The following is a 15,509-nucleotide window of genomic DNA, read 5'->3' as shown; positions in this document are numbered from 1 at the left end:
CCTGTGGTTAAAGCGTTCGGTCGTCACGCCGAAGACCCGGGTTTGATTCCCGACATGGGTACAATGTGTGAAGCCCATTTCTGGTGTCCCCCGCCGTGATATTGCTGGAATATTGCTAAAAGCGGCGTAAAACCATACTCACTCACTTATACGTCTATAAATGCAAAAGCATATTGAAGTCAATTCATATGAATAAATACGTCAACAATACTAACTTCACAGACTGCTTATTTATTCATTTACACACATTAAAAAAATATATATACAAAATCAGTGACATCTTTTCTGTTTCCATTATCAGCCAATCAGAGAACAGTATTCCATTAGTGGGTGTGACTTTATTTTCGTTAGTCAATCAAATGCCACGGAATCACCTGCTGCAATACATTTACATATACTTTTCGATCGCCGAATGACGAAGGTGACGCCATGTTTGTTTGTATAAACTGAGGCGACTAACGGGATTGGGTTGTCAGGCTCGCTGACTTGGTTGATGCATGTCATCGTATCCCAATTGCGTGGATCGATGCTCATGTTGTCAATCACTGGATTGTCTGGTCCCGACTCGATTACTCACAGACCGCCGTCATATAGCTGGAATATTGCTGAGTGCGGCGTTAAACAACAAACAACCAAAGTTGTATACACTGAAAGTACACCCTACTTGACCTTTGATATTTGCATCACTATCCGTATATGACCCCAACGGATATCGTTTTTATTCTTGGTTTATCCTGCCGAAAAGCCTAACCATATCAGATAGATATCACCCGGTCGTCTAAGGCGCCGTGATTCGCCCCGATTATGTTTCTAGGTTTGTCAGCACCACACCCGTGCTCGTAGGTTTCAGCAAAGTGGTAAACGTCTAAGACCTGCATCACCTCGGGCTTTCCTCCCACATTAAGCTGACACGCCGTGATATAACTGGAATACTGTTAAAAGCGGCATTAAACCCAACTCACTCACTCACTATAATGTCCCGGATAAGATGGTACACCTCCATGTTTTACCTGGTGTTGACATGACAAAGGAGATGTGGTGGTGTGATGGTATCGGTCATAATTCAGTCAGTAATGTCATGACTTCTTCACAGAAAGGTTTTGTATTTTTTGTTAGTTGAATTGCTGCAGTTCCATAAACATAAAGGATTTAGGTATGAATACAAAGTGCTACGATGCATCAACCAAGTCAGCGAGCCTGACCACCCGATCCCGTTGGTCGCCTTTTACGACAAGCATGGGTTGCTGAAGACCTGTTCTACCCCGGATCTTCACAGGTCACGTGGTGGAGTGAGACACGGACAATGAGGATCGTTGCTCATAACATCCATCACTGGTTTTTTTCTGGCGCAGACATATTTTCAGGTCTCCGTCATACAGATGAAGTAAAGCAGAGAGGGACGTTAAACAAAAGAAAAGAAAATACACAATATACCAAAAACAACCCAATCGCCATAAACTGAAGTTTATTTGAAATATCAACCTGATCACCAGGCCCCAGGGTCTACCAGCCCTCCGCTGTGTACTGCGTCCATCATGCCCATCTGGTGACATAGCTGCTCATTCTTTGCAAATCAGTCGGTCAACTCGCTGAGTAGTCTCTCTCACCAGTACGTTGCAATTGGTGGTGATGACGGTGCACAGCAATGCCCTGGAAAATAGGCAGTTTTACCATCAGAGTGTTGTTGTGGGAGAACAAGAATTCTTTACTTCAGGGTAGGATGGTGTTGGGAGTGAGGTGTGTGTTTTAGTAAGTGAGTGAGTGAGTATTGTTTTACGCCGCTTCTAGCACTATTCCAGCAGTATCACGGCGGGGGACACCAGAAATGGGCTTCACACATTGTACCCATGTCGGGAATCGAACCCGGGTCTTCGGCGTGACGAGCGAAGGCTTTAACCACTAAGCTATCCGACCGCCCCGTTTTAGTAAGTGGGTGGGTGGGTTTGTAATGCGAATGTGGGTGCGTTGGTGGGTAGGGCGGAGGGTTGGTGGGTGGGTGAAGTATTATCATTTTGTTTTGTTTTGTTTTTTTGTTGTTTAACGCCGCACTCAGCAATATTCCAGCTATATGACGGCGGTCTGTAAATAATCGAGTCTGGACTAGACAATCCAGGGATTAATATCATGAGCATCGATCCACGCAATTGGGATTGATGACATGCATCAACCAAGTCAGCGAGCCTCACCTCCCGATCCCGTTAGTCGCCTCTTACAACAAGCATAGTCGCCTTTACAGCAAGCATGGGTTGCTGAAGACCGATTCTACCCGGATCTTCACAAGATGGTAAGAAAAACAGTTGACTTCAGTACCCGTGTCGGGTATCCGAGCTCACCAGTATATATACTCTTTAAAAATGTAGCGGATAATCCGAAATAACTTACAATTTCCTATACTGTATAAGGATTTAGTTTCTAGTAACAGTTGTGTGGTAATAATTAACGATTTGGGAACAAAGTACAACCGGTAGTGAAGTATGACAATAGATGTTATGACCGCCAATGATCTTGAAGGAGAATTAGGGAACCCTACGCACGTGTTTGGCACTACTGCGTGCGGCACGTGCAAACTATCGGATGCGGTTTGGTATTAACATTTCTATTTCATGAAGGGGCGGTCGGGTAGCCTAGTGGTTAAAGCGTTCGCTCGTCACTGCGAAGACCCGGGTTCGATTCCCGACATGGGTACGATGTGTGAAGCCCATTTCTGGTGTTCCCCGCCGTGATATTGCTGGAATATTGCTAAAAGCGGCGTAAAACCACACTCACTCATTCTATTTCATGATCCCCTTCCTTTTTTAAGAGTCTATATGCCACACAATCGACATTTTTGTATTATAACTTTTTGCTAAAAGGCTAACATTCTATCTGAGCCATCCTCATCACTCAACAGCAACAGCCATTGCAGCAAAGAATTCAAACAGTATAGAAATCTGATGCCTAAGATATCAAAACAGCCGCAAAACAAGTGGCAGTGGCAGGGTTTGATGATGCAACTTCAGGCACATCTTGGATTACATCTAGGGGCACGCAGCTTGACCTCTCCAAATCATTTATCAAATGAAAAAATGGTTGTAAGGCCTTTCACTCTGCTGCAAATACTGCTGCCTTGATAGAATACAATACAAAGCCCTAATGCTAGTCCATGTTTGTTTGTTTGTTGTGTAACGCTGCACTCAGTAATAATCCAGCTGTATGACGGCGGTCTGTAAATAATCGAGTCTGGACCAGACAATCCAGTGATTGACATCATGAACATCGATCCACGAAATTGGGATACGGTGACATGCACCAATGCTAGCCAATGCTGCAGCAACAGGTAATTCACTAGAAACACTACAAGTAGAAAAAACCCGGAACTCCGTATGAAACCAAGAGTGAGTGAGTGAGTGAGTATTATTTTACGCCGCTTTTAGCAATATTCCAACAATATCACGGCGGGGGACACCAGAAATGGGCTTCACACATTGTACCCATGTCGGGAATCGAACCCGGATCTTCGGCGTGACGAGCGAACGCTTTAACCACTAGGCTACCCGACCGCCCCATGAAACCAAGAAGAGAGCAGGCAATATTATCGTTCTGGGGACGAACTTCAAACCCTTTGGTGAAAACTATATGTCAAGACAAAAACACCCAAGATGAATAAAAAATCCTCACTAAAGCAATCTGGGATATTAGTATGTGAACTCATCCGAAGTCACAATTGTGATGAAATTTAGCCACCAGAAAAGGGTTACACCCTCTGTGGACTCCCAAAGTTGACGCTGCTTTAACATCAGAAGTTACAATAACTGAAAACTCAACCCTACTACGATCAGGAGCTATCACTAAAGTTCAAACTACCCGGGACGGCCGGGTCCATATATACACTGGTGGATCCAAAGAATTCTATCAACAACACTGCTGGTTGCGAGATCCATATCCGCAGCTCCAAACCCCAAGCACATTCAGTTCGCCTGCCTGACGCCCATTCAGTATTCACTGCTGAATTTGAGGCCATTCACCGTGCACTCATATCGGAACTACCGGAAGCAAAGGCAGTCAAGTGCACAACAGCGGCAGAACTCACACTCAAGCCCCAAGAGTCAACAATATTCTATACGAATATACAAAACTATCAGACCAAGGGAAACAGGTGAAGCTGTGTTGGATCCCGTCTCGCATAGATATTCATGGAAATGAAAAAGGAGACACACTGGCGAAGCTAGCTCTAGGCAAAGCAAACTAGATATAAAACAAAATCAAAGTCTCTATGGTCCAAAAATGTCAAGCCCAATGGGGCGCAAGTAAGATAGGCAGATGGCATACAGTCGTCTAAGGCGCCGCGATTCGCTGTACAGAGTTGCGTCCCTTGGGCACGCCAGAAACCTTTGATTGTGGGTTCGAATCCCGGTTCGCCCCAATTATATTTCTAGGTTTGTCAGCACCATATCCGTGCTCGTGGGTTTAACCGAAGTGGTAAACGTCTGAGGCCTGCATCACTTCGGGCTTTCGTCCAACATCAATGATATAACTGGAATACTGTTAAAAGCGGCGTTAAACCCAACTCACTCACTCCTGAAGCAAAGAGATGTAATAGCGGAGGCCAAACAACAATCAGGGAGACAGGTCCAGATCATCGACAGATGCGGACGGATTGTACGGTTAGTCATACCTCACTAACGACTACCTCGACGATGAAGAATCGCCACCGACCTCCTGATGGTTCTGTCACGTGATTACCATCATGTACCTTTTCTACCGCTACCCCCATCAATAAATATGGCTGCTGTCGTCTAAACTTCACCCCTGAGTTTTGTCTTCCGTTATCACTCGGAGCTACAATCGGGGGAAAAACGTACGCTCTTGGACACTATCAACACCTAGTTAATCTATATTCAGTAAATACTTTTATACATGATGAAATCAATAAAGAAAACCAGAGTACTGCAAACTTCAGGGTTTAAGCAGGTATTGGCAACTCAGGGTAACTGAAGGATGACATGACGTAATTCTGTTCACAACGTTTTCCTATTATGGTTGGTTTGTTGTTTAACTGCACTGTTTGTGACAGTGCTTTATGTATTGGATAAAACACGTCCGAGGCGTGTTATGATATTTAAAACCCGCATCCCGAGGGATTTTCCGAGGGAAAGGGTTTTAAATATCATAACAACCCGAGGGGAAGTTTTTTATCTTACTTATAAACCGAGAAAAGAAACTTAAAACAACATTTATCAACATTTTTATGTTTCGAACATACTTTCCATGAACCTTAGGAAACGGGCGTAAAATATCTGTTGCTGGCGTACGGATCTTGAAAAGGACATTCTAAAAACCAGTGAGGCTTATCAACATCTCTGAAGCCTTGTGGTACACTCACTGGGCTACAGATATGAAGGTTGCGAGTTCGATCCTCGGGTATATTAAGAAAACATTTGTCATTTGATTTTACATTACATGTTACAATCTGAACGGAAGTTATATAAATAAAATACCCAGGACATTATATAAAATCCCTGGGATATTATAACACATATATACCAAATATGACTTGAATATCCTTTTAAATCCCGGGGATATTATATAAAATCCCAGGGACAGTACAACGTCCCTGTTTATGAGGTTTAACCCGACTGGAGAACAATAGGATGACGTCACCGGAGGTTTATAATAGTTTATTACTCTCATTAATGATAGTAATCAATGGCTGAACCTAGCTCTAAGCGCCGTTTGTTTGTAGTTCTCCTGGGACCGTTCTCCTTTGGTCAATTTAGACCCGTGAGATTGCACGTGAGGCTCTCGGGTTCAGTGCATGTTTAGACATCAGCTGGGTGTATTCAGAAGTGTAAGAAGTTGCTTTGGATGGGGCTGTTTTGAAGTGGTGGACTGACAACATTCAAGGTTATGCAGCTATAGTGTCCCTATGTCTGCCTACCCACTTTAACAACAGATCCCTCCTTACAACGGTGGGGTGCAATGTTTGACAACGCCAACATTTCAACTGGTGGCAGATGGTCAGTCAAGAAGCCCAAATGACGGACAACATCAATTCTCTTGAAATGAAAGCAGCTTATTTTGGCATGTAAGACTCAGATGTTAATCACATGGGAGTAACACAGTCGGTGGCATGCAACGTCAGTTGCTGGAGATACTTTGCTTTATGCTATGAAGCCGAGACCCGTGAAGATTCCGGGGTAGAATAGGTCTTCAGCAACCCATGCTTGCCTTAAAAGGTGACTATGCTTGTCGTAAAAGGCGACAAACGGGATCGGGTGGTCAGGCTCGCAGAATTGGTTGATGCATGTCATCGATACCAATGGCGTGGATCGATGCTCATGACATTAATCTCTGGATTGTCTGGTCCAGACTCGATTATTTACAGACCGCCGTCATGTAGCTGGAATATTGCTGAGTGCGTCTTCAAACAACAAACAAACAAACAAATCTTACGATAAACACGGATTCGTATGGAATACTGTAGGGGACAGTCTAGTGATCTCGCATTCTCGCGATCTCGACCTTTTGGAAACGAGCTAAATATGCCAAAAGTGCGAGAATGCGAGATCGCGAGAATGTCCCTTACAGTAATCCACAGAATCGCCCCGGCCGTCCAGGGTTTTGAAATCGAACGGAAACAGCGCTATGGACAACCTACTGTGAAGTACAGGCGTTGATTCCACCGTCAATGCACGTCAGCGTCACGCCGCAGGCTTCGACCTCATACTCCGACTGATAGCTGATTGGGCGATTCATCACGTCACATGTATTACCTGAAATAGATTATGCACCTCGGGTGTTTTTTGTATGGATAATTTGTTCTATAAAAATGTTGGAAAACATATATTGACATAAAAATAACAGACATTATTAGTGGACATGCTGGAAAGTATGAAGGAAAAATGTTCCGTGGTTCGAAAATAATCTGCATGTTTTGAGGTAGTAACGAAGTCTCGGGGGAGAGTGGGACGGCGAGTTAGCTTTGTGGTTAAAGTGTTCGCTAGTCACGCCGAAAGCCCGCGTTCGTTCGTTCCCCACATGGGTACAATGTGTGAAGCCCATTTCCGGTGTCCCCGCCGTGATATTGCTGGAATATTGCTTAAAGCGGCGTAAAACGTTACTCACTCAATCAATCACTCCAGCGTGATTGATGTGGGAGGGAAGCCCCACGTGACGTAGCCGTAGGACATTTTCCACTCTGGTGAAACCCACCAGCAGGGATATGTTGCTGTCAAGGGTCATAATCTCTGCAGAATGCAAGATTCGGACCGCACATCCATGCTTTTGGCGCAACTCTGTGACGCTTATTGCCATCACTTGATTGTCTAGTTTGTTCACAGGACGCCTTGGCATGACAAAAGTACTGCTGTGTGTAGTCAGGCAATAAATACTGAGTTTACTTTTTTATGCAAATTGTGTGAATGGCGGGTGCTACCGGTAGGGCAGCACTTCTTTTCACGAACACCTGGTGTCATCACTGATTTTCAGTGGTCTATTCATATAATTTTCGCAACTATTTTGCCGTTTTCGTCAAATGTAATCTGTTTCTGTGGATAATCTAGACTGGTTATTCCCTTGCCTTGACGTCTTATATTTACACCATTCTTTTACAATGTCGAATGGAGATGAAGCACTTCAGGCAAAAGAAATGGGACATCAAATTAACCTTCCAAATTGCACGCAAATAATTCATAAGAAACCCTTAATTTCGTATTTTCTAATAACGCCACTCCAAGAATGATTTTTTTGCCACAGAGACGTAAAGAGATCTGTCCACGTATCGGATATCACTTTTTGTTTCTCCTCTGTTTGCTGTTTAACGCCGCACTCAGCGATATATCAACTATATGAGTCTGGACCAGATAATCCAATCACTGACATCATGAGCATCAAGCAGGTCACCGAGACCCCCGACCCAAACCCGTCGGTCGCCTCTTACGACAAGTAGGGTTGCTGAAGACCTATTCCAACCCGGATTTTCACGGCTGCTCATAAAGAGATAAAGGTAACCAATACGAAATGTTGAACATATGAATATGGACATATATATAAATGCAATTACCGTTAGCCTCTACTATCATACTAGATATGATGCAATGATTTGAAGAAGCAACGACACACCACGTGCACGTCAAGAGGAGATAACCCAGCATCTTCATCTTCAAGGACGAGGATTTCTGAAGTGAAAAGACAAGTAGATCACGTACTAATACAAAATTGACATCCAGTAGCATCTGGGCTCACTTGCACAAAGCGATCTTAGCGCTAAGATGATCGTAACTCCCATACTTTCACATAGGCTTACAATAGTTGTAGCGCTAAGACCGCTTTGTGCAAGTGGGCCCTGGTCGTCGTGAGAGCTGACTAGAGTGGGGATTGGTTATCATAATCTGTGAATTGGTTGATTTGCATGTCATCATGGTGGCGGAGTGGTCAAGCGGTCAAAAGCGCCATGCTAGCAAGCGCCAGATGCTGAGATCGTATCCCGCTAGGGACCGGGTTGTTATTCAGCCTTGGGACCAACAATGTTTACAGGCCTTTACGGTGTTGTCACTACTCCAAGTGTACAGTACATTCACCATATGCAATCAAAAGAACCCACTCGTCCGATGGTAGATGAGCAGATGGTGGAAACACGAATACGGACATACACACATAAACCTATGATTGTGTGTTCGAATCCCGGTTATGTAGTCTGCGTTATACCCGTGCTCGTGGGTTTCACCAAAGTGGTAAACGTCTCAGACCTGCACCACTTCGGGCTTCCCTCCAACATCAAGCTGACACGCTGTGACAAAAGTGGAATACTATTCAAAGCGGCGCTAAACTCACTCAGTCACCCATTACTCTTGTGTACGGTTCCGTTTGGTTAACTGGGTTTCTGTAGTTATTACTTCCGGTTTAGTTTTGAAGTATGTTTAGAAGAAAGTTACTATGTTCAACCCAAACATCGTGAATATGTCACGCCACCGTATAATTGTTTAGGAAAATAATTGCAAACTACAGACCATCCTCTTGAATTCAAATGTCTCCAGAAGCAAAGAACTTGTGTTTAATCTCTGCCGGAAGTGTCAATGTAGAACCGTAACAGAACTGTAATGTCCAATCATATAACAACAGCATATGATAAAAGAAAAACACATACCGGTGGTCTGGCATACACACTATCTTGTCACAATATTTTGTGGTCTGTTTGTAGGTATTTATGTACAGTAGGTATCTCCAACATTCGACTCTTACAATGTTAGATGCTACGGAAGATGAAACAACCGTTTACATACTGATAATGATTATCTTCTAATTCATTTACAATTTCAAGTAGTCATATTTCGGCACGATATAACAATCCTGGACACACTTCAAATAGTTTGAAGACTTTTGTACGGTATGGTTTATATTTGGCCAAATATTTCATTAAACTGAAAACTTGAATTAAACTTGATTAGCTCGCACAAATATTAGCTATGTGTTTACTCCATACCAAAGATCTTGGAAATAGTGAGTGATTTAGTGAGTTGGGTTTAACGCCGCTTTTAACGAGGCGTGTCAGCTTAATGTTGAGGAAACCCGACGAGTTGCAGGTCTTACACGTTTACCACTTCGGCGAAACCCACGAGCACGCGTATGGTACTGACAAACCTAGAAACATAATTGGGGCGAACCGGGATTCGAACCTATTATAACAGGTTTCTGGCGCATACAAGGGACGTAACTCTGCACAGCGAATCGCGGCGCCTTAGACGACTGGGGAACCCGTGCCCCCATCTTGGAAATTTAAAACGTAAATACTTCTATGACGAAACACTAAACTGTACACCATCACAGGTACATGTTCATATTTCGACAGCGTGCCACCATTCTTGAAAACTATAATATTGATTTGTCTAAAAAGATACATATATTATGTTCTTGTAAAATTCCTTCAAGACGTGATTGTAAACCAAACATCAGAAACAAACACAAACAAAATAACTGTACCCTACATGTTTCCATTCCATTGTCAAATCGTTCATAAAAATAGAGAATAATAAAAGACTTAATACACGTCCCTGTCGTAGACTGAATGTGTATATGTACAATTAAGCCACAGGGTTCATCATGATTCAGGGAAATAGGGTCTTTGAAATAAATTTAAACGTAAATAAAAATCTCACTATAAGGAACGGAAACATCTTGTACATTTTTAAAGAACTCCGCTATATTCATTATGTGATTAATTCCGACTTATTTTAGTGAGTGAGTTTGGTTTAACTCTGCATTGATAAGTATTCCAGTTATTGCGATTCCTCAGACGACTGGGCCTCCCATGTCCCCATACACCCAGGAGATAGAGCTACAATATCATTGAATCACGATGTTTTGCAGACCGTAACGTCATAATCAAATGACATCGCTAAACTCTCTGCCACTGAAGCTGGTTAACTACTTTTTACACTCGAAATACTGGTTATTACTGTGATGGTAATTAGAACCTTACCCTCGTGTCTCTATATATCATATTTATCACCGCTGGTAGATGAAAAATTCGTGTCGACTCGTGTTGAACTATCTGACATCAAAAGGTACCCGGATGAGATTCTCTATATGACAGAGCAGGACATACAGAGGTTCCTCGAAGCATCTTTAATTTAGCTGGTGTATGTACGCCTTTAAAAAATCGCCGGTATTCTTCAAAGCGGTGGGTGCGCATCCCTGTCCTGCTGGACTCGCCCATGAAACCCTTCATTCCATAAAATAATCTCGGAATAAAGCCTCTTGAGAAAAAATAAGATATTGGAAGTCGAAGAAGTATTTGTTTTCGTCACACACACATAAGGAGTAGAACACAGACACCCAAAGCATGACACGAGAACAGACACACACACAAGAAGTAGAACATAGACATCCAAAGCATGACACGAGCACAGACACACACACAAGGAGTAGAACACAGACATCCAAAGCATGACACGAGCACAGACACACACACAATGAGTTGAACATAGACACCCAAAGCATGACACGAGCACAGACACACACACAATGAGTAGAACACAGACACCCAAAGCATGACACGAGCACAGAAACACACACACAAGGAGTAAAAATAATCTCGGAATAAAGCCTCTTGAGAAAAATTAAGATATTGGAAGTCGAAGAAGTATTTGTTTTCAGTACTGAAATTAAACAAGTTAAGTATGTTCAACCAACCTCCAATAGCTGTGTGACGCTCGGGGTTCCAGGAAGGACTGTAGGATAAACTCCACACGGAGCTGATGGTTGTTAGGACCAGGTGTGTTTGTGTTTACTTTCAGTAATCCATACATCGAGTGTGATTCTTGTAAGGAACTGTTTTTTGTTTACAACGTACGCTTGAATTCAACATACGGATCTGTACATGGTGCGGATAACGGGTCCTGTAACCACAGGGCTCTCTGGGCTATCATGATGACTGATATGTTACTTCGAGTTGCACGCATATTGAAGACGTGGTTCGATGTTAGTGCATTTCAATGTAATCGTTATCGCTTAAGGTACAACTTACATGGATCATGATTCACAATCCCGTCCTATGGAAAGTGCCTCATTACTTTCGTTTTTCGATACAGTTATTGCGTCTTATACATTAATTCATCGAATGTTGCTACACTGGCAAACGGGAATACTCTGTCTTTGCGACACACACAAGCACATGACACGAGCACAGACACACACACACACACACACACACAAGGAGTAGAACACAGACACCCAAAGCATGACATGAACACAGACACACACACAAGGAGTAGAACACAGACACCCAAAGCATGGCACGAGAACAGACACACACACACAATGAGTAGAACACAGACACCAAAAGCATGACACGAGCACAGACACATACACACAAGGAGTAGAGCACAAACACCCAAAGCATGACACGAGCACAGACACATACACACAAGGAGAAGAACACAGACACCCAAAGCATGACACGAGCACAGACACACACACAAGGAGTAGAGCACAGACACCCAAAGCATGACACGAGCACAGACACATACACACAAGGAGAAGAACACAGACACCCAAAGCATGACACGAGCACAGACACACATACCCAAGGAGAAGAACACAGACACCCAAAGCATGACACGAGCACAGGCACACATACCCAAGGAGAAGAACACAGACACACAAAGCATGACACGAGCACAGACACACACACACAAGGAGTAGAACACAGACACCCAAAGCATGACACGAGCACAGACACACACACACAAGGAGTAGAACACGGACACCCAAAGCATGACACGAGCACAGACACACACACAATGAGTAGAACACAGACACCCAAAGTATGACACGAGCACAGACACACACACAATGAGTAGAACACAGACACCCAAAGCATGACACGAGAACAGACACACACACACAGGGAGTAGAACACAGACACCCAAAGCATGACACGAGCACAGACACATACACACAATGAGTAGAACACAGACACCCAAAGCATGACACGAGAACAGACACACACACAGGGAGTAGAACACAGACACCCAAAGCATGACACGAGCTCAGACACACACACATAAGGAGTAGAACACAGACACCAAAAGCATGACACGAGCACAGACACATACACACAAGGAGTAGAACACAGACACACAAAGCATGACACGAGCACAGACACACACACATAAGGAGTAGAACACAGACACCCAAAGCATGACAGGAGCACAGACACATACACACAAGGAGTAGAACACAGACACCCAAAGCATGACACGAGCACAGACACATACACACAAGGAGTAGAACACAGACACCCAAAGCATGACACGAGCTCAGACACACACACATAAGGAGTAGAACACAGACACCCAAAGCATGACAGGAGCACAGACACATACACACAAGGAGTAGAACACAGACACCCAAAGCATGACACGAGAACAGACACACACACAAGGAGTAGAACACAGACACCCAAAGCATGACACGAGAACAGACACACACACAGGGAGTAGAACACAGACACCCAAAGCATGACACGAACACAGACACATACACACAAGGAGTAGAACACAGACACCCAAAGCATGACACGAGAACAGACACAATCATAAGGAGTAGAACACAGACACCCAAAGCATGACACGAGCACAGACACACACACATAAGGAGTAGAACACAGACACACACACACAAGGAGTAGAACACAGACACCCAAAGCATGACACGAGCACAGACACACACACAAGGAGTAGAACACAGACACACACACACAAGGAGTAGAACACAGACAACCAAAGCATGACACGAGCACAGACACATACACACAATGAGTAGAACACAGACACCAAAAGCATGACACGAGCACAGACACATACACACAAGGAGTAGAACACAGACACCAAAAGCATGACACGAGCACAGACACATACACACAATGAGTAGAACACAGACACACAAAGCATGACAGGAGCACAGACACACACACATAAGGAGTAGAACACAGACACCCAAAGCATGACACGAGCACACCACATACACACAAGGAGTAGAACACAGACACCAAAAGCATGACACGAGCACAGACACATACACACAATGAGTAGAACACAGACACACAAAGCATGACACGAGCACAGACACACACACATAAGGAGTAGAACACAGACACCCAAAGCATGACACGAGAACAGACACACACACAGGGAGTAGAACACAGACACACAAAGCATGACACGAGCACAGACACACACACATAAGGAGTAGAACACAGACACCCAAAGCATGACAGGAGCACAGACACATACACACAAGGAGTAGAACACAGACACCCAAAGCATGACACGAGAACAGACACACACACAAGGAGTAGAACACAGACACCAAAAGCATGACACGAGCACAGACACATACACACAAGGAGTAGAACACAGACACCAAAAGCATGACACGAGCACAGACACATACACACAAGGAGTAGAACACAGACACCAAAAGCATGACACGAGCACAGACACATACACACAATGAGTAGAACACAGACACACAAAGCATGACACGAGCACAGACACACACACATAAGGAGTAGAACACAGACACCCAAAGCATGACACGAGCACACCACATACACACAAGGAGTAGAACACAGACACCAAAAGCATGACACGAGCACAGACACATACACACAATGAGTAGAACACAGACACACAAAGCATGACACGAGCACAGACACACACACATAAGGAGTAGAACACAGACACCCAAAGCATGACACGAGAACAGACACACACACAGGGAGTAGAACACAGACACCCAAAGCATGACACGAGCTCAGACACACACACATAAGGAGTAGAACACAGACACCCAAAGCATGACACGAGCACAGACACATACACACAAGGAGTAGAACACAGACACACAAAGCATGACACGAGCACAGACACACACACATAAGGAGTAGAACACAGACACCCAAAGCATGACAGGAGCACAGACACATACACACAAGGAGTAGAACACAGACACCCAAAGCATGACACGAGCTCAGACACACACACATAAGGAGTAGAACACAGACACCCAAAGCATGACACGAACACAGACACATACACACAAGGAGTAGAACACAGACACACAAAGCATGACACGAGCACAGACACATACACACAAGGAGTAGAACACAGACACACAAAGCATGACACGAGCACAGACACACACACACAATGAGTAGAACACAGACACCCAAAGCATGACACGAGCTCAGACACACACACATAAGGAGTAGAACACAGACACCCAAAGCATGACACGAGCACAGACACATACACACAAGGAGTAGAACACAGACACCCAAAGCATGACACGAGCACAGACACACACATAAGGACTAGAACGCAGACACCCAAAGCATGACACGAGCACAGACACATACACACACAAGGAGTAGAACACAGACACCCAAAGCATGACACGAGCACAGACACACACACACAAGGAGTAGAACACAGACACCCAAAGCATGACACGAGCACAGACACACATAAGGAGTAGAACACACACACCCAAAGCATGACACGCGCGCGCACGCACGCACGCACACACACACAGACACACAGACACACACACACACACACACACACACACACACACACACACACACACACACACACACACACACACACACACACACACTGAAGCATGACACGAGCACATATATATTACTAATGAAGACTGTATTGCGCGAGCATTCCTTACACCATTATATTTAACAGATAGAAACACACGAAAATGCGTCAAACAAACGATTATCATAATTATCTTTCCTATATTTTCCTGTTGTCGGTATTAATGATGTCTTTAAATATTATAGTTTCTGTAGAAATCAATAATGTGTACGATCATCGGCTATGCCCAAAATACTTGTATATTGATTTAGACTGACATGCGCTGAAACGTAAACCAAAGGTTAACCGCAGTTCGCCTGATGTCATCCATACATACGGACGGTCAACCTGACCCTGAGGTCGCCTGTCACTTTTGAG

At 44.0% G+C, this 15,509-nt stretch overlaps 1 protein-coding gene across 1 annotated transcript; it reads right to left on the bottom strand.

Moving 5' to 3' along the window:
• Nucleotides 1-1,448: 1,448 nt before the first annotated feature.
• LOC124145493 lies at nucleotides 1,449-11,239 on the bottom strand. The gene is made up of 4 exons (XM_046515272.2): nucleotides 11,170-11,239; nucleotides 8,042-8,156; nucleotides 6,638-6,752; nucleotides 1,449-1,650 (listed from the first exon to the last, which is right to left on the bottom strand). Exons 2-4 carry the CDS (start codon nucleotides 8,136-8,138, stop codon nucleotides 1,560-1,562), a joined length of 303 nt encoding a protein of 100 aa, XP_046371228.2. The 5' UTR covers nucleotides 8,139-8,156; nucleotides 11,170-11,239; the 3' UTR covers nucleotides 1,449-1,559.
• Between the last annotated feature and the right edge of the window lie 4,270 nt (nucleotides 11,240-15,509).

Source organism: Haliotis rufescens, unplaced genomic scaffold (genome assembly GCF_023055435.1).
Source record: "Haliotis rufescens isolate VD_foot unplaced genomic scaffold, xgHalRufe1.0.p SCAF_8, whole genome shotgun sequence".
NCBI classification, from domain to species: domain Eukaryota; kingdom Metazoa; phylum Mollusca; class Gastropoda; order Lepetellida; family Haliotidae; genus Haliotis; species Haliotis rufescens.
The sequence above is the reverse complement of the archived record's forward strand: the minus strand, read 5'-3'. Positions and strand labels throughout refer to the sequence as shown.

Coding starts and splice junctions, on each gene's coding strand:
- LOC124145493 (XM_046515272.2), bottom strand. CDS start 8,138: ATGAAGATGCTGGGTTATCTCCTCTTGACGTGCACGTGGTGTGTCGTT. Junction 6,753..8,041: donor TATGATAGTAGAGGCTAACG/GTAATTGCATTT, acceptor AATCTATTTCAG/GTAATACATGTGACGTGATG. Junction 1,651..6,637: donor ATCAACGCCTGTACTTCACA/GTAGGTTGTCCA, acceptor CCTATTTTCCAG/GGCATTGCTGTGCACCGTCA.